The sequence below is a fragment of the Chironomus tepperi genome, unplaced genomic scaffold, assembly GCF_022539635.2.
Source record: "Chironomus tepperi strain 1889 unplaced genomic scaffold, CSIRO-AGI_Ctep_v1 contig_85, whole genome shotgun sequence".
Lineage (NCBI taxonomy): Eukaryota > Metazoa > Arthropoda > Insecta > Diptera > Chironomidae > Chironomus > Chironomus tepperi.
The window spans coordinates 5,941,936-5,963,702 of NW_027226207.1; the positions used below are offsets into that span (position 1 = coordinate 5,941,936).

Genomic DNA, 21,767 nt, shown 5'->3' on the forward strand with positions numbered 1-21,767 from the left:
GGCCATCACTTAGAATTGACCCACTTTCTCACAATATTAAGTACAAATACATAAAAACCTATATCGCGGGAGCAAAAAAACGGAAATTTATGAATGATACAAAATATTGAGAGACAGAAAGAGACACACAAACGGAAAAAGGAATGAGCGTATACAAAGTTTGTCTTTTTATTTGGTGTAATAACAATTATATTTTTATATTTATTGTCAACATTATAGTATGCAACATAAAATTTATTTGGCATTAATTTCTTGTGTAAACCATAAATGAATGAATATAAATATTTTTTTTGTTTGATGGTTCCTTGAGACGAAAACATAATGCATTTTACATATGAAAAATTGTTTTTCTCTTATTTGATTGTCTTGAGAATTTTCTTGTTGGATTTTGTTGCTTTATGTTGTGGGTAATGGTGCATTTTTATGGTATAATTTGGATATTTTTTGGATAGAAATTTATAGATCGGAAAGATTTTTGGATAGTAGTAAGGCAGGATTTTGTAACGAATTAAGGATTAAAATCCAGATCTATAGTTTATTTACTGAATTTTGAACAAAAGTACTCTAATTCTTAACATACAAAGAGCATAGCCTTAAAAATGAAAGTATTCATGAGCATAATCAACAGGATATTCAATCAATATAGTTAAAAATAACCACTTTTATGCGAATGCTACATGCATGCTTGGGATTATGGCAATCTAGAATCAGAAACTTAAATATAGCTCGGATCAGTGCTTAAAGTCAACTTTGATTTTGTGCGGACATGTCGAGTTTGATTTTTTTATGGAAAAATCAACTTTTGAATTTAATCAACTAAAATCAGTTTATAATTCAAGTTAAATACGAAGGCAAGAATCTCTGGCAAGAATACACCCTAGATATTGACCCCAAGATATTATAAGACCATGAACTTTTCTCACAGTTTCATTTGAAGTCATAACCTCTCGAATATATAAATATTGAAGTGTTAATAATAAAATACTGGGTCTCAAGTTTCAAAAATATTCAATTTCATAAGAATGGTTAAAAGTTTTATATTTTTAGTGCCTTTATTCTTAAGTCAATCGTTTGGCAATAATTATCTTGATTTTCTTCCATTTTCTTGCTACATTATGCAATGAGTTTATGTTTCCATTTACTTACTGAAGGCATTAAAAGAGGTTCTTAGAGTTAGAACACTTTATTGTCAAACCTCGAAGTCGATTTGGATTTCGTATGAAAATGTCGATAAGATTTGACTCGATCCCATTGCTTTGTTCAATATTTAAGGGTTTTTGAACCGAATTCTTGGTCCAAATCCTTTTTAATTCTAAAAAATCCTCAAAATTCACCCCTAGCTCAAAACTATACAAAAATTCATATTCAGGTCAGATAAATCCCCTTCAATCCTCCAGAATAAGATCACATTAAGTCACAAATCATAAATTTTCAGAAATAAATTGCCAAAAAAACTAGGGGACAACGTCTTACCAGATTAAATTTGAGAGAAAATTTATTCCATTTTTAATTTTATGTGATTTTTCTCATCTAGTTTCCTCTCATCATGTCTAACGCTTCAAGCATATTAAACATCGTTGAAAACTTTTTTGCTAGATAAACATGCTCCGATAAGACATGATGAAAATTCTTTCTTCTGGCATTAATTGTTTGTAAATCATAAAACAGCATAAAAGAAATCCAAGCGAAAAAGATGGAAAAAAAATAGCAAATGCAAGACGTGATTCACATGAAGCACAAAAAAAAGTTTTATGATGTTTTTTTTTTTATATTTTTTCTTATGTGTATGTTACAAACTGCCAAGTAGGGCGGTGGCTCCCGAAAAAAAGAAAAGAAAAATCATACATGGAAAAATAGCAAGCACAAGTGCTGTCATAAAATGGCAGAAAATGCTCAAGCCATTAGTTTTTCCTTATATGACTAGATTTTTATGTTTTTATAGTTTTTTTTTGTTGATTTGGGAAATAACAAGAGTGAATAGGAGAAATGGCAACAGCAGCACAAAAAAAAGATGTAGAAATGCTTTTATTTTGATTAAGTTTTTTTGTATGTAATAAAACTTTCTGCAGTACTCATGTTGAAAATTAAATTTTTTGTGCTGTTTCTCATCTCATGTCTATGCAAAAAGCATTAAAAATGTTTGTAACAAAAGACGTGAAGGTCTGTTGGGAATGGGTTAGGTGGAAAGGGTTTTGTGAATCTGAACAGTTGTTGGGTGTTGAGTTTGCTGGTTGAGGGTTGTGATATGCTGTAGAGTCGAGAGCTTCGTATTGATTATTTTAAAAAATTGTGTTATTTTTGATATTTAAAATTGAGTGAGTTGCTAAGAGTTAAACACTTTGGAGCGGTCTTTGCGTTTGTTGAGGATATACCAAAATTGCGCTGTTTGGACATTGTTGGTGTTATCAAGGACATAGGCATTTTGTAGAGAATTGGAGATGGCACAACAGATCATTGATCGCAGTGCCGTTGCTATAAGCGAATCCTACATTAAATTCTATTCTATTGATGTTAAACTGATTTCAAAATGGATTGACGCTGTCTGAACGCTTCATTTTCAAACTATTTTCCATCCTGGGGCTGCTTCTCTATTAATTTGAAAACATATTACTTTAAGAAAGTATCAATTGTGATTCATGATCCTGTCCATGACCTCTTGTAGATGTCGTCTGAAGCTGGGTGATTCCCTTATTTCTACTTGACAATTCCCAATCCCAATTGCAGGATTATTAGGTTGAACACATGCTTTTTTGGCTAAGTATCAAGATTCTTAATCAGGTCTGATTTTCATAATACACACGAACTTAAGTAACCGTAGATAGATCCATATATGACCACAATAGATTAAATAATCATGTCTGCAAGCAATTTTAATATATTCAAACACACAAAACTAGTCTAAACCAGTCCAATTCCAATGACTAAACACCTAAAAGCACTCAAAACCTCAACTCATTAAATTGCATTAAAAATCAAAAAAAAAAAAAAATCCACTTAAAATCTAAATAAATAATTTCAAAAATATTCGTGCAGTGCTAATTAACGCTGAATAAAAAAAAACCACACAAAAACAGTACGATAATTTACCAATTAAAATTTATGGCATCCTTTTTTTTTCTTAATTAATAAATTGTTTTTAAAGGTATGAAAATAATCATCATGAAGCGCAGTAATACTTTTTTTTTTCGTTATGTGGTAGCAAAAGCAAGGCAGTTAAGTAATAAATCTATAAACACTAAATAAACATACCGAAAAAAAAACAAATATAAACGGAACAAAAAAATTAAGTGTAAATATGAGCTCATATTCTTTATTGTTATTGCATCTATAAAATCATTTACTGATGCCTTTTAATGCTCAAGCCAAACATCTTTCTTAGGCATGGCATAAAGAATAACCATTTAAAGACTGAACATTCACAATTTAGTTTTATTTTATCAAAAAAGAATGAGACAAAAACCGTGAATGAGATGGAACCGCCAAAACTCATTCTTGGATTCATTTTTATGATTATTTGTCAATTCATTTAGATACGCACAAATATACATGATGATAATAATAAACATCATAATGAATTATTAAATATTTAATATCCCCACCACAAAAATAATCATAGACTGATGATAAACAGATCAGATCAATTTTTAATGTTGATGTGTGAAAGGTACTCAATAAAGTAAAAAAAAAATTATTATTTGTTAGGTTATTACTTATTAATTTATTAGCAATAACAAAACTGATTTTTAGTGCTTTTCACATAAAATGTCGGGAATAAATCGGTGAATGGGAGAACTGTGGATGGTCATAATTTAGTGCTGCAATTTTTCTGGAGCTTTTAAGTTATTTGTGTTGGATAGGAAAGGATTTGAAATTTGATTTTTTGGATTTTTGTAATTTAATGTTGGATAATTGATAGGTTTTAGTTAAAGTTGTTAATAGTTAATTAATGAAAAGTTACAAAAACTTAAATTAAACTTGAATTAGTCTAAGTTCGAATCTTAAAATAAATTCATGTTCTTAAAAAGAAAACAAGATTTTTTTTGAAAAATTTTAAGTATTTTTTTAATTTTGACTATTCACAAATTTTAAAAAAAATTGAAAATTCTAAATTTGAAAAAATCTTGAAATTGTTTACTTTATTGCTTTATTTTTTAAACATGAAGTTAAAATAATCTTGAAATTTTTAGAAAAAAAAGTATGAAATTAAATTTTATCAAACTTAGTTTAGAGAAAATCTCAAATATTCTACAATTTATGTTAGTATTTCTCAAATCAAAGGTTCGAATCCTAATAAAATACAAATTTTTCGTTTTACAATATCAGCTTTTTTTTGTTAAAATTTTATTTTGATTTACGAATGAAAACTTGAATCAACTAAAATGTAATTTTACGATTAAATCACTTAAATTCCAATTAATCCTTCCTTAAAAATCAATTTAAAATCTCATAAAAGTCGCCATAACTGTACAGACATTACGCACATGCAGTCATGTTCATTACTATTCCTATAATAATAAAGTATGCATAATAAGTTGCAAACAAAGCAGTTCATAAAGTTAAGTCCATTTTTTATGAATATTGTATGTAAAGTTAATGTCCATACGCCTCATGATTGACAGCATATATGAGATATAATTCATTGTTGCACCGACTTAATGATGAAATAATTTAGAATGTTAATTAAATATGTAAATTACACGAACCGCACAACGAGAGAATGAAACTAGATTTTATGGCTGTTTGGATATGTTGAGATAATTGAAAAAAGGAATATGAAGCGACGGTGAGACGAGCGCAATCTACAAGTCGTAAAGAACATGACGAAAAGGGAAATGTACTAGAATAGAAAAGATTTAAATTTTGAAAGTTCGTTTTTATGGCTGGTACGCAGCACTATCTTTTCGTTTTGTGTTGCGTTGCTGTTGAGTTTTGTGGATAGATTCTTTTTTTTATAACGAATCATCAACTTAAGAACATGAAAACTTATTGACCTTAATTATGTCCAACAACTGCACTAACCTCCAGAATAGAAAAAAAGCACGACAATTTCTCCTCCACCTGAAAATTTTTTTATGACAACTAAAGTGACAGTAAAAATATTTATTTAGTATTATAAAGTTTCATTCAAACATTTTTCACGATATGGCAATAATAGGGTAATATATTTACAGACTTTATAGCAAAACAGCAATTACATGTGCATTAATTAGTAGACTGTCAATTGGAAATTATTAAATAATAAATAGATTTGATAACTTTTGTAAATTTAAATATTAATTTGTTAAGGTGAGAAATTTATTTGATTGAGGTGTCATTTGATGTAGTTTTTTAACGGAATCTCTGCAAGCTTAGTCAGTTTTTGTTAATTTCTGGAGAAATATAATAAAAAATCTTTTAATTATCAATTATAGAATTTGTCGTAAAATGATGGCTTTTGGAATTTTGGCGCTATTATTAGAATGTTGATAACTAAATTAAAAATTTTTAATTGATTTTGTTGATTAGTGTATCTGAGAAAAATTATGAATACAGAAAGTTTTTGAATTTGAATTTTAATTATTTATTAAAAAAAAATTATTATAATATTTCCAAAAATTTATTTAAATTTGAAAATTTTAAGAATTGAAAAATAATCAAAATTTTAAAAATTGAAAAGTAATTCTAAGCGGACAAAATCAATTCTTTTAAAATTTTAACAGTATTCAAAAATTGAAAAATTACTTACATTTTGAAATTTTAAAAAGAAATATAAACTCAATATTCTAATTTATTTTGATGAAAAGTTTGAAATTTAAGAATTAATTCTCCATAAATTTTCATAATTTAAATTAAAAATTTATTTTGCTTTAGACATTTTGAAAAATAAAAAATTAGAATTTAAATTTAAACAATTTAATAGCTTTTTTGAAATAATTTCAAAATATAAACTTTAGATTATTAGGAGTTTCGAAATTCAAATTTTTAAAACTTTTAAAATTATTAAAATTTAAATTTTAAAAAGTTGCAAAATTTAAATTTTTTAAATTTTTCAAACTTTCAAAATTCAAATTTGAATGAATTTAAAAATAAATTTTATAAAAAAATCTCAAATTTTCAAAATTAAAACTTGAATAAATTTACAAAACTATTTTTATTAATAAAACTCAAATCAAAAATTCCCTCAAAAAAGAAGTTCCAATCCCTTGAAATCACCAAAAAAGTTTCAATTCTAATAAGAAGAAAGTTTATTCAATTTTCTACATCCTCTTCCATTTCTCCCTTTTCCTACATTCTCATCACATGCCACAAATTGTGTCCCTGCTAAATTATGTCTCAAAAGCTGTTTCCACTTCTAATGCATTTCAATCATGAATGTCAGATCATTAAAATCGATTGCAATAATGAGATCGAGATTATATTTATGGGATGTGAAATGTCCCTTTACTATTTACTTCATGCTGTTTGCGATTAATTAGAAAAATATGTTTGCTTAATGCAATATGTTGCATATAAGTATATGAAGCTAATGCAATTCGATAAATGCTAATAATTATGAATCATCATGAAAGAAATTTTTTGAAATTTGCATAATTTTAATAAAAATGATTTTATTAATAACCATTTACTGGATTCCCTATCTATGGAGATCAATTTTATCGATTTAATATCTTTATTAGTTAAGTTTTTATGTAAATTAGAATCATAAACTTTTGTAAATATATGACAATTTTATGCAAAAAAATTTGCTTTAAGCCAAAGAGAGTTTCGATAATTTAAATTAGTCATGACTGTGCCTCTCTCGCATAATATTTTTTTTTGAAAGTTTTTCATTTTAGAAATATAAATTGTTGTGCTATAAAATAAATAACATGAAATAGAAGGAATTGCTACAAAAAAATGGGGGTTGATAGAAATTTTTATTTCACTAAGAGGATTTTCATGCTCTCAACAATTTTATTTTATTTTATTTATTTTTCCTATTCGTGTTTTTCTCTTGATTTGAGGAATATCATTGAGCCCGAGTGACACGTGGCGGGAAATTTGAATTTTTGAAGTAGAATTGGGACAAAAAAGTCGTTCATTGTACTCAAGGCATCTTAACTTTGTGTCGTTTATTTGGAATCGTAGCTGTTGGAAGGCACGAGATGAATATATAATGAAAAAACACAGCAATAGGCCGACATGACTCCGGCTTGAGGTCGAAACCATGAAAATTCGTTTTTGACTAGGTTTGTTGCATTTTCTACGTCGTTTGCCTTTCTTGGCTCTATACAAGTGACTCTTGTGTCGACGTAGTCCAACCTAGTCGACCTTATGTCTTTTAAATAACTTGATAGGATTCGAACTTGCCATAAAATTCCAAATTTATAGCTTGACGCACAGTTGACTAATCGCAGTCCTGTTAAACTCTCCTGTATTTCTCGGGAGATCTAGTATCTTTCAAATCAAATTCAACTAACAGCAAATAAAGCCTTTCTGTGCACTTTTCATCTTTCTACAATGGGGGGTGGATTTTTGTTTTTCTTTTCTTGCAAGATTAAAATCAAAAAATCGATTTAATGCTGAACGAAAGAAATAGAAAATGTGGAAATGGAAAGAAATTTGAAATTCAAATTTAAAGATTTTCTTTTTGAATTGAATTGAAAGATTAAAGTATCTTTTTGCATCTTTTGTGAGATGATTGAGTTAAATGTTGGTGTCTTTAGGGGGGAAATTGATGGTTTTTAAGACTTTTATAGACTTATTTGATAAAAAATTTCGAAATTGTTGAATTTTTCTAATTTTATTCATTTTTGATCTGATTTTAATTTTTAAAATATTTTTTAGAATTTTAAAGTAGAAGTTTTGAATTATAAATTGAAATTTTTGAATTGAAAACTTGAAATTCTTGAATTCAAAACTTGAAATTTTTGAACTAAAAAATTCAAATTTTAGAATTTAAAACTTAAATTTTTAAATTAAAAAATTCAAATAAATTCAAAATTTAGAAAATTTCTCTCAGTTTTGAAACAAATGCCAATAAAACCATCAAATTTTTCCCTAAAATTCCCCACAAGGACTCACCATCAACAAAATGATCTTATATAAGGCATATAAAATATAAATTGAAGTATGAATTATTGAGTGACTGTTGAATTGATACAATTTGATTAAGTTTAATTGACAAAATATTCCTTACATACTCTCGATGGAGCACACCAGCAAGGTTGATGCCTCCGCAAAAACTTGAACTTCAATTGAATTTTTATTCATTTTAAATTGCCTGCATGCAAAATGAAGAAGAGAAAAAAAATTTCATTTTCTTTTGCTCACTGACGCACATTTTAAAGATATTTAAAGCAGGCCTGAATGAAGTTGAGCATCATTGCATGAATTTTCATCTTCATTTTTGTGTTTAATACTCATTAAGATTTTTTAATTAATTTTCGGGGTCGTTAATTTAATTTTTAATTAAAAGCAGTTCAATTTTAATTTCGAATTAATTAGATGGAATAATTAGGATGAAATTTTTTGGTATTTGGATGTTGATGAAGCGGGCATCTTTAAGTGAAAATCATTTCAAGATTGCAAAAAACAACAAAAAAATCTTTTTTTGTGAGTCTCGATGACCTCAAAACATAGAATTTGACTTCAACATACGGAATCATAGCGGAATCTCATTTTGTTCAGCTTTGTCGGTAATTAAAAGAAAAAAAGTAAATTTCTTTCTTGTATTTTTTTTATTCATCTCATTGCCGCCTCAATCTTTGACTTCAATGAATTTAAAACAAAAATTTTTTATTTATTTTTGCTTTAAAAAAATATTTAAAATAAATGAAAAAAAACTTGCGCATGCATATAAGCAGCTTAACAAGAACGATGTCGCCACATTGCCTCGAACATATCAAAGGATAATCTCCATATCGAAAATGATTATTTCTCATCTACCTCCTCAATTGTATATAAATATCTGATTATTTAATTATCCAACGCCTCATCTTTGTTGTTGTTGTCTCATTTTTTATATTTATGTAAGATTTAAACCTTGTTAAAAAATCACACAGGGTCTACATATTAAGCAGAGGAGAGAGATAACGACTGATTAAGATATTTTTATATGCTGTCATACAAATTACATTTAATCAAGTCATATCTATGTAAAAATATGATCAGGCGAATTTATTAATACAGAAAAAAAAGTTGTGTTTTTAAGCTAGTAATTATTGAAATGAATGGATGGGTTGAGAGTGAAAATTTTGTCGGTCCAGGGGCTTACTCCAGAGACTTATTCTATAGGTAGATAACCATGACTAAAGGGTCATAATCCTGCAGGTGTACTTATTTTTTTACTTAATTACTTACTTACTGTAATTATAAGACTGGTATTCCTTCATTACCGTCCTACTCCATGTTGCATTTGCAGCTGTAACTTTTACATATTTTCCAACTGTTATTTAAGGCACCTGGCTCAATTTTGCTCGTAATGACATGATAAAGGTGGAAGATCAGATCAATTGCGATCCTCCCTCAAATACCACCTGTAACTGGCTCCATCGCTGGTTTTCAGTTGCCAATTTCTGATACCAAATGCAATGCAATTCTGTCTCTGCTAACTAAATGCAATTCTGTCTCTGTATATTTCCCTCAAATATTTATGGTGTCTATTAACACTCAAATGTGGACCTACCAAATTTTAACCTAACCAACTCATCCTTAAAAAAATTATAAATGTGGAAAATTATGAATACCACATGGAGCATCAAAGCTTGAACATTATTTTTACTGGCTTGTTTTGTTTCATTTCTTCCCACGACGAGTTATATACACACATCAAGTGATTGCTGAAAGATACAAGATATGAAAAAAAACATTTTTTTTCTTCTTTAATAATGCGAGTTTGATAAGAAGAAGCTGTTCAGTGGAATAAGGGAAAAAAAGATGGAATTGAAGTGGCTCTTAATGGATCTTAAAAAAAGATGAAAAAAATTAAAAATTTAAAAAGCAGAATACGGGTTTCGGGATGTATCATTAGTTAAGAGTCTTCCATGTTTCTGTTCTCAATTTATACACTTTAAAATTATTAAGAAATCCATCCCGTCATGCACGCTCACCATTGCCGTCGGAAAAATATCAAAAAAATGTTATTTTTGTTTCCATCTTTTCGTGCTGTTCGGTTGTCAAAACTTGTTTCGGGTGAATTTGTTCTGAATGCATACATAAAGTTATGCATGCACTGCTTTTTCTATGAAAAAAGGAGCAATTTTACGTAAGAAAAAAAAAGGGGGAATATTTTCTGTTTATTATGCATGCAATAAATCCTTCGTTACAATTTTTGTTCCATGCCTTACTTTTCATGCCTTACTTTACATTAGTCTCTTGTTGCCTGCCATACATTCCTTGCGGGATGTTCCTTTTGTTTATTGCATTTCTTTAGATTTCTTCTCTCTTTTTTTTTGTTAACACGACTATTAAGGACTGAACCCTTTCAATATCTTAACTGTTCTGTCTGTTACGCAAGAAACTAATTTTCAAAGATATTTTGCATAGTTTTGAATACGAATAGAATGAACAATTGAGTTTAAAAGGGTGCAAGTAGGTTAAAAACATTTTATGGCGTGCAATAAATAAACATCTTTTGCTTCTCTTTTTTTTTCTTTACTTTCCTTTCATGCCATTCTGCTTGTAACTTTTATCTCAGATCTGTTCTGTTTAAATATTGTTCATTTAACGAAGTAAAAATATTTATCTGTTTAACTCTAATGAGCATAATATTCATTATGCATTTAAATATTTGTATATTTACTTTAGAGTAAATGATTAATTTATGATGATGGAGAATTTCTTTTTCGTGAATGGATGAATTGACTGAATTTGTTTGTTGATCTACTGGAATTAAATTTTGTTTACGTTATTAATTTTTAATTTGAAAATTTGTTTGTTTTTTGATGGAAAGAATTCGGAAATTGAAATTATTTCATTTTTAGCTGTTAAAATTTAATTAATTTATGTAAAATATCCTTTAATTAGTTAAAATAATTATGAATTTTAATTACTTTTTCAACTATTAATCAATTCTACAATTTTAAAATGAATTTAAAGTTTAATAAAATTAATTGTATTATGAATTGAATTAAAATTTTAATAATGAATATAAAAAAGACATTAAAAATTTTGAATTTATTAGAAAATAAAATGAAGTCTAAATATAACTTAATCGAAGTTTAATTTCAACAGTTTTAAACTTTTACTTTTTGTTCAAAATCTTAATTTTGATGATATTAAAATTTTTATTCAAAATTTTAAAATTGTTGAAATTAAACTTCGGTTAAATATTGACATTTACATCAATCAAATTTTGAATTGAACGTAAAATTTAAAATCTGAAGTGTTTAAATTTTAAAGTTTTCAATCTAAAATTTTAGAATCAAGATTTAATTTTTTAATCATTTTAACTTTTGTTTAATTTGAATTTTAATATTCAATATCAAAGTCAAATTTTTAAAGATTCAAACAACTTTTAAGTCTTAAAATCAAATCATTTAAAAAGTTTAATTTAAATTACAAAATAAATAAATTTCCCACAATTCAATTGAAAATACCAAAATTCTTAACAATTTTTCAAATTTTATAACACTTTCAAATTTAATTTAATTTTTTAAATTTAAACTTAAACTTCTCATAAATTTTCAAAATCCAAAAAAGATGTCATAAAACCTAATTAAATGACATTAAAACTAAAGCAATAAATATCACAAAATTCAATATTCCTATTAAAAATTGCATAACATTATTTCCGATTGTCCAGAGTTATCAAACAACAAAATCCTCATGAAATTTTCAGTCCAAATTTATATAGTCAATCACTGTCTATAAACAAGCAATAAAAGCCCTGGTTAAAAATATTTTATTATTCTTTATTTTTCAAAGACATGAATGGATTTTGTCAAAAAAAGTATCCACCAAAAACTGTCGTAGCTGTACGTGATAACTGAAGGCTGATAGTAAAAAAAATATTAAGCTCTAACTTCCTCTAAATATTATTTTAAATTTGGATGATTTAATAAATTACGCACAGCCTTAATTTCCTCACTACTTTCTTATTTATTTCGGCAAAACAAAAATAGAATTTGGTTCCATTCATTCCATTTATGATAGGAAATGAAAATATATATTGTATTTCATGATAAGAACCTATTTAGCATTCATAATGGAATATTTTTTTTTTCATTCCTTTTAGATTTGAACATGTTATGAATGACATTTCCTCGAAAATACAAAAAAATAACAAAAAAAATTGGCTACGTCTAACGATTGTTAAACATGCGCACTTGGAATATCTAATAAATATTGAAGTGGAAATTTTCTACTCAACAGAGCACATGAATAAAAACGTCTTTAAATCATTGTCCGAATCCATGTTCATTTGAAATTCAATTCGATTGCATTTTGTAAAGGAGTTTGAGGAATTATGAATGATATTCTATTCGCGTCAGACTTGACATAAATTTATTTCTGCAATGAAAAGTTGTTTGTCGCTAATTTAAATTATTATGCAGCGAGTCATGTCGAGTGAATTTATGTTTACAGACAACGAACACATGCAATGGGGAATGTACGGGAGGAATGTCTGAATTAGCGACGGTGATCAAGAGTTTGAGGTGCTTTAAGACATTCATACATTATTTTGAGGTTTTTTGTCATATTTTCCTTCATTTTTTGATGAATTCTTAAAGGTAGTTGCCTCAATACCTTCTCTAATTAGTGGTTCTGATAATTTAGACACAAATAGGCCTGAATTTGATTTTTTGAAGGACTTAACTGTAGTTTTATTGCATTTTATAACAATCTAGATCCAAAATATACACAAAAACTAAGGAATATATCTTAAATTGCGAAAAACTACTTAAAATCTCTTCAAAATTGCCTAGAATCGAACCTAGGTCTTCAATATAGAAGTCCATCACTCTAACCTCTGTCCCACGGCAGCTTATCAATTTTTAAAACATAATTCATCAATTTTAAATAAAATGAATCCAAAATAATCTCAAAATCCTTCAAATTCCATCATTTATAATCTTCCCCAGCACAGCACAACAAGACACAAGAAAATATATAATTAAAGAATTTTCAATACACTGTAAAAATTATCTTATTTCATAATTTCCATCCGCTATAGAATTCAAAAATGTGCAGGTTTTGCGCTACAAAACGCCGATTCCGTAATGAACTTTAGACATGAATGCTGTAAATGTCTATCTACAATGTTAAAAATTTTCAGTATCATAAATTAATACATGAGAGAATATTTTATATATACATGAGCGATTTGTATGTGTTTGTGTGAGTGCGCGCACAGCACACAACACAAAATTCAACCATCATGAAATATTTTTTCATTTTCTCTTTCTCGTGTACACTTCGTACATGCCTGCACATATATAAATGTACATAATGAGATATTTTCTTTCATTTTATGATTGTATTAGTACAAATATGGGAGCACAAGACAATTTAGACTTGATTGCCATGAAGCGTGATTGTTTGTGATATTTAACTTTGCTTATTACACAGTACGAGTCAATTTTTCAAGCAATCCCACGAATTTCCCTTAATATTTTTTTGTTACTGAGACGCGCTTTGAATTTTATTTCACATTTCACTTACAGACACACAAAATCTCTTCTTAAGCCTTCACATTATGCCTTAATTCCATCTTCTTATATCTATTTTTGTTCATCATAAGCGAGAAAAATCTGTAAATTGTCACAAGACGAACGAAAAAAAAAAAGAATATTTTTTTTAATATCATTTTTAAGAAATTTATTTGACATATATGAGCATGTAGAGGAGACAGCGAGATTTTAAAATTCTTTCGAGACTGCTTAACATAATAATGAGACTGAGTTGGAATTGTTGAATTTTGAGGAGGATTTTTTGATTGGGATTGGAGCGCATTTGGTGGTTGTTATGGAGGAATTGATTGGAATTGATGAATTTTGGACACTTTGTTAATTATTTCTCAATATTAAGGCTACTGCTAGGGTTTAAAGTTGTATGACGCTCAAAAAGGATCTCAGTCGATTTCTTTACGATGCATTATTTTCTTAAAATGTTCAAATCATTCAAAATTGAATGCAAAATCAATCACAAAATAGTATTAATTGCAAAGACACATACTATCGCTCCTTATAGTTGTAGTTTTATGAAGCTTGAATTCTAAATAGAGCAATTTGAAGCAGTTTGAAGTCAGAGTGTACTTTAGTCTACTAAAGATAACTTTAGGGTCAACTATAGTCTACTTTAGAGTCTACTACAGTCTTGTCAGTCTATTATGGTCTGATAAGGTCTACTACTATAGTCAACTATAATCTACTATAGAGTCTTCTACAGTCTATTATAGTCTGTTATGGTCTAATACAGTCTACTATAATCTACTATAGTCTACTATAGTCAACTAAAATCAACTATAGTCAACTATAGTCAACAATAGTCAACTTTAAGGTCTACTATAGTCAACTAAAGTCAAATAAAGTCGCCTTTAGTCTCCTATAGTCTATAGAAACACAACATCCAAAATGCCTCACAAAACTTGCACAATTCCAACTCGAAACAAGATGCAACACAAGAAAAATGAACAACAAAGAAGACAGTAAATTGCCTCTCAAAGAATTTCTTGTGAAGGCTTAATTCATTGGAATTTGTTGAACGCAAAGCGATTCAATGAATTTAAATTGAATACTTATAATACGTTCGTCTTAACATTAAAAAGATTATTTCATTAGTCAAAGTAAATATCTCTTTTAAATTAGTTCAAGATTCTGCTAGATTTTCCAACAACAACAACAACAAGAAATCAAAAAAAGCATTTAATAATGAGACGACCATGAAACGAATGATATACTTAGATTATAGCATCTAAATAAAAAAAAAGAGAAGGAAAAACCTCACATCATGTAAAAATCATAAAAACTTTTTATTGCAACTGTGAATGGTTTATTGAACCAACTCTCGCGCGCTGCTACAAGATTTTTTTTACTGTAGACCTATTGACTGGCTTCTCTCTCTCGTCTCAATTGAATATACACGTTTATATATACTTTTATAAAACGTAAACAAAAAAAAGCCAACAATCTTAAGAAAAAAAAAGGCATATAAAAATTTTTATGACGTGTTAAATGCTAATATACCTTTTTTCGTAAATAATTATGAAATAATAAAAGACAGTAAAATGGAAAAAAATAAAATATCAGTCTAATCATTGTTTATAGAGCTCAGAATTATTTTATGTTGTTTGTATTTAATAAAAAAAACTTTACACTTTATTATTAATTTGTTTTAAAAGAAAATAATGGAAAATGAAATTAAAAAAACAGTCAGTCTTTAACTACATTTTATTAATAGTGTTTTATGGCAATTTAAATATAGCATGAACTTTACTTTTTTTAATGTATTTTAATGTGAAAAAAAGTCATCTTGTCTTGGACTTTAAGAATGAAATTGAAAGTAAAAATAATAATAATAATAATTTTTTTATTTTATTACGAAATCTTTTTGCGGTATTTCCTCTTCATGTTTGTGATGCTTGAGGTTTTTTATTATTACATTAAATTGATATTGATTTGTTATTGACACAATTTTCATGCTTTGTTAGCTTAGATGTAATGAATGTCAAGCTTTTTGTCTTTTGAGATCTTGATTGGATGACAAATTGATTTTTGATTTGGATTCAAGGGGTTTGGTGCTTGAGAAATATTAATTGGAATTGAAGAATTCTTTTATTGAAAATTGAGATTTTTTTTTGAGATTTTTCTGAAGATTTTTTATGAATCGGAACTAAATGTGATTTGATTTGTTGATGCAATATTGTTATTTTAACGGAAAATTGCTGAGAAATTGACAATTTATTGGTTTTTTAAAAGAATTTGAACAACAAAACTTTAGAATTCTATTTCAAATTCAAATTTTCAAAAAATTGGTAAATTAACAAAGTTTCAAATTTCTAAGATTTTAAAATTTGCTTTACAATTTCAAATTTAATCAATTTTTAAAATTCAAAATTTTTAAATTTTAAAATTGATTTCTTTTAAAAAAAATTTATTTCTTAAAATTAATTTATTTTAAAGATTTTAAATTGTTTAAATAAAAAATTAAATTAAATTTTTTTTTTTTTCAAATTTTTTAACAATTTTAAAATTATTTTCAAATTTCAAGACTATTTCCAAAACTAAAATTGCCAAATGTCGCCATCCAAGTGTTACTTGAAAATTTTAAAAATTCTCCTCGTCTACAAAATTCAAATGCAATTCACATCCATAAATATCTCAAACACATCCATTCCCCCATTCATTCATCCTTCATCTTGAGACTTAAATTCCTTAAAGATCAATTAAAACTTTCTCCAAACAACTAACAAACAAAAAAAATTTAATTTATTCTCTTACAAGTCGAGAAAGTTTTTTTTTTATATTTTTGTTATGTAAATTTAAATAAGAATTTTTCCATTAAAATTTTCTTTCCTTTTTTGTCTCCGTCACTCGAGGCAAATTCTATTCATCAGTCAACATAAAAATTTGAGGGAGGGTAAAATTATTTTTTTTTCTTCAATTTCTTTTTGTATTCCCTGTTTGCTATTTTTGTACATTAAGGTCTTATGGGAAAAAAATGTACATGAGAAATTTGAATCAACATCAAGGAGAACAGAAAAGGGAGCGAGATAGGAAGTTTGTAGAGCGATAAGAGAATGAAGAAAAAATGTAAATTGAGACTTGATATAAATGTAACTTTTTTCGAGGCATTAATGGTATTGGCCCTTGTGGAGGATTTAATCAGAAATTCATTTTGTGAATTTTTGAAAATGTCTGATAAAAATTTGAAAAATTGAAAGAATTTTAAAATTTAAACAGTTTTGAAAAATTAGAAAGATTTGAAGATTTGAAAATTCAAAAAGATTTGAAAATTCGAAAGGACTTAAAAGTTTGGAAGGAATTGAAAATTTGACAAGATTTCAAGATTTGAAATTTCAATGATTTGAAAATTCAAAATGATTTAAAAATTTTAAAATTTGGAAATTTAAAAGGTTTGAAAATTTGAATAATATTAAAATTTGAATAGATTTGAAAATTCAGTGATTTGAAAATTCGAATAGATTTTAAAATTTTAATAGATTTGAATATTTGAAAAAATTTGAAAATTTAGAAAATTTGAAAATTTGAGAAGACTTTTACATTTGAAAATTTGACGAAATTTTAAGATTTGAAATTTGAGAATGTTTAAAAAAAAATTTAAAATTTAAAAAGATTTCAAAATTTGAAAATTTGCAAAAGATTTTAAGAGTTAAAATTTTAAAAAAATTCAAATTGTATTAGAAATTTTATCATTTTTTAAAATCTAAAAATTTGAGTTGAACAATTTTCAACAAAATTTCACTTTCCGCCATTGAATAATCTACACCCAGCTTTTAAAGTCACCCAAAAATTCCCACAAGGGACCAAAAAAACGAAAAAAATATCGTCGAGCTACAAAGTGTGAGGAAATGAGAAAAAATGTACCATTTGCTTTCTTTCATCAACAATAATCAAGAAATTGTTAAAAATCCACGCTAATCCTCAGTTCGGAGGAACGTACATACGTAGATGAAAATATAGAAGGCGGAAAAATATGTAAGAATTAAATGAGACGAGAAATGAAATTTATGATTGTGGAAATACGTGTGAAAATAAAGCGTGGGGTGCGCACCAATTTATTTATATATTTACTATACGTACGGTATGAGATGAATATGAAAAAAATAATAATAATATTATTATCAATACAGTTAATTCATAACTTGAGCATTCGAAAGGAATAAAAATTGAATGTTTTATTCGAGATATGAATAAAAATTGGTATACAATTTTAAAATTCGGCTTCATAATTAGCTATGGTAGAAAATTCCATTATGGCAAAAAAAGTTTTATTCATTTTGTAGAGCACCTGCGCTTTATTATTGAAGGCATATTACCACGCATTACTTATAAGATTATAAATTTACGATATTTCATGTTGGAATTTCTCTGTGCCTCTATACGTGAAAAATTATTGTTTAAATGAACGAATAAGAAGAACACTTTTCGGTAGTTAGAAGGTATTAGCATAATTATCGTGAAATTTTAATCTATCCTACCTACCGTCAACTTAACGATTGTTATAGGGAGCTCACAAAAAGCCATTAGCGATAAATTGCTCACAGGCTCATTTCGTAATGAGGGTTGGGGATTTTTTTTTATTTAATCTGCTTGGGGATTTCTTCTATTTTTTTTAAAAACTTTATATTCGACTCGAGTGCTGATAAGTGCTCATGAATTTATGACAATTGATAATGATTTTGATGAAGATAAATTTGACTTTTTTGACTTTTATATATTTTTAAAATGTATTACTTATTTTTTTATCAGTTTTTTGGGAGTATTGATGATTGATTAAGAAAATTTTAAAATGGACCTTTTTAATTTAAAATTTAAAATTTATAAGTTCAAATTTTAAATTTATAAATTTGAAATTTGAATTTTAAAAATGTCAATTTTTTTCATATTTAAAATTTAAAATTTTTGAAATTTGAATTTAAAAATTTCTAGTTTTTAAATTTTGAATAGTTTTCTAACTTTAGAATTTTTAAATTTTTAACTTTTGAATTTTTAAATTGTTGAATTTTGTATTTTAGAAATTCTAAATTTCGAATTTTTTAACTTTGAATTTTAAAACTTAAAAAAGAATTTTGAATTTTCTAAAGTATGAATTTTAAAATTTTTAAATTTGAAATTTTCAACTCTAGAATTTAAAAATATTATTAATTAAACCTAAAATTTAAAATTTTTATTCTCATTTCACTAACAAATTTTTTTTCCCTTTCTCTTTTTCCATTTTGTTTCAGAAAGTAATGAAAGTTACTTTGGAGCTTATAAAATCGGTAGTACAGTAATAATTCCCAAGGTAAGTTACGCGATGGCAATGACGCAGCATCGTTAACTACTCGTATCTTGTGAAATAAGAAAACAAAAAAAATTTATAAAAAAATTATGTTAAATGTAAAATGAAGCTAAAAAATACAATGTCTGGCATCAATTCATTACTCAAAGTAAATATCGATGATTTTACTAATGAAATAAGATTTCAGGAAGATGGAAGAATATTTTTGGTATTTTTTTTTTGGGGGGTTTGTTCATCAATGACGTCTGTTGAAGGGTTTGTTGTGGAGAAGAAGCGGCAAATGTGGATATAAAGTAGATCAAGTCATTCGTGGGTCGAAATAGACCGAATTCTCAATAAGACGTCATTTACGAACAAACCCTTGAATATTTGATGGATTTTGAGTACTTCAATGGGTTAATAGCTTTGAATTTCTGTATTTTTGAAGAGGTTGATTGATAAATGTAATCAGGTCATGTTTAAAATCCAACAATTCAAGCTGAACCCAACAAAGTATTCAAAACCTTGATAACCCCATCCTATCACATACCCAACCTCATTTTGTTCCTTTCACATCAAATTACAACTTTTTTTATCATTTATCCCTCACGGCATCATGAAAATATGCAACTTTCTTCCTTCAACTCCATGTGCAACATACACACATATATCTTGTAAATTTTAATCGACAAATCGTGTTTTACTCCACAGCAACATGCTTTCCTTTGCTCTTTATAAATTATATTATATTATTTTTTGTTGTTCTGTGTCTATATACACATGTGTGATTGAGTAAATTACAATTTCAAGATTATTTATTTTTTTTTTCTTCTTCTGTAAATTGAGCACATATGCAATTCATAAAAAGATCGTAAATTAGGGACAATAGCACACCCTCATTTCTACTCTCACTATTATTTATTGTGTTTCAAAATGAAAGGTCTATTTTTATAGAAATATGTAGCAATAGAAATAGAAATTTTTTAAAGAATTCTTTTTTTTATATTTTATGAAATATGGGCTAAAGACACGAAAATGACGTCTTAAAAAAATATCAGTTGATGATTGCTATAAATTATCAGCAATGGCAAGCAAGTGTTGAAAGCGATTTGCACCATTTTGTGTTCTCCCTCAACATTTATTTGTTGTGTATTTTTACTGATAAAAACATTTTTTTTTCTTTTCTTGGCATTTTGAGGAAATGAAAGAAAACCTTTGGCTCGTGTTAGTCATCAAATGTAATCAAGGAAGGGCCAGAAAAAAGGTCAATTTCTTTCTGTTGATGTTTATTTTTCTTTTCTTGTAAATTTTTATTTTTTGAGGTGATTTTTCTGATGGAAAAATTTTGTTTGAGATTTGTTAGGGGAGGCAGTTTGGGTTATTGATAGGAAGACTGCCTTGCTTGGGTTGGAAGAAGTCGGTTTGGATGTGAGGGATGGTAGACTGCCTGACTAACAAGCTGACTGATTGACATGCTAATAAACTCATTTACTTGCTAATTAACTGTCTTACTGACTAGATAGTTGACTAATTGAGTTCATAAAGTTCGAAAAATTCATAGAATTTTAGGAATTTCCTAATGAGCATCTTAGGTTCATTACCAAGAGATCCAAGTGACACAATATAGAAGGAAGAACTCATATAATATGCATACAGAGTCCAATTCAACTCAGAATCATGTATGGCTTCCAAATGGCTGCCAAATGGAGCCTTGTTTCAACCGCGTGATGACTCTTCGCTTGACGAAGATGTTGGCTTAGATAGAGCTCCAAGTTGACTCAGATTTTGATGAAAAAATCATTTTGAGTCGACGTTACTAAATTTTAGATTGAAGTCGATTTTGAGCCCTTGGAAAACTAGCTTTAGGTTGTTGAATCGGCTACTATAATCTCCAAAGAAGAGCCCTGCTCTATACACTAAAGCCATTTGTCCAGTGAGCGACTCTGCTTCTGATATTTTAAAGTTTGATGCTTTAAGACGGAAATTTAAAGGTTCCATGGCAGAACCTTTATCAATTGTGTTTAGATTCTTCTCAAAATGCGTCTAAATCAACAATTAAACCCAATTTCTCCCTCCAATATCTTTCAAAACAAACTTTACTTTTTGCATGTCACTCAGCACTTATTTCTCTATACATATTTCCATTTTTATACACTTTTGCACTATCTAAACTACATTCGTGTTGATGGAAATAATTGTAACTTATTTTGGGGTAACAATTTCTGACCTCCTACCATGCAAAAAAATACCGTATTTTATGTTCAGCTTATACTTCATTTAATAAATTAACTTAAGTAAAATTTATTCCAAACAGAAAAAAGAATCGTAATAAGAGAAGAAAGAATACATTTCCATAAACCAGCAATTACCATTGGCTTTTGCTGTTGGCTGTTGCATTCGTTGACATAAATATAAACAACAGCACTAGAAATTTGATATTCGAAAGATTTTGGATATGAATTTGAGATTTTCCAGAATTTCTTCTTCTAAAAATGTCTGTTATTGATAGATAAATTATGTTAGGAAAGCTGACTACATATTTAAGTAGACATGATGAAAACTAAAAATTCAGGCGTGGTGGAGACATTGGGTAATGTAAATCATTTGGAAGTAGCATAGCATTGGTGACATATATGAATTTGAGGCTTAAAAGAAGTATTTATAGAATTGGGTATTAGTTGATGGGGTGATGAGTGAAATGAGGATGATAAGGTTTGGTATATTTTGGGAATTGTGAGGAGATATGGATGGGTTTGAGGAGGTTGTTGAGTGAGTTTTGGTTTGAGATATGAGGATTTTGAAATTTTTACATATTTGAGGTAGAGTTGCTGGATTAACTGGATTCTAATGAGGTTTTTGCTGAA

General features: G+C 27.4%; 1 protein-coding gene across 1 annotated transcript in view; it reads left to right on the top strand.

Moving 5' to 3' along the window:
* Abd-B (Abdominal B) overlaps positions 1–21,767 on the top strand; it is a 77,979-nt gene that overhangs the window by 29,730 nt on the left and 26,482 nt on the right. The window contains exon 2 of the mRNA XM_070634638.1: positions 18,869–18,927. Within this exon, the coding sequence (XP_070490739.1) occupies positions 18,869–18,927 (59 nt within the window). The remainder of the gene's footprint in view (positions 1–18,868; positions 18,928–21,767) is intronic.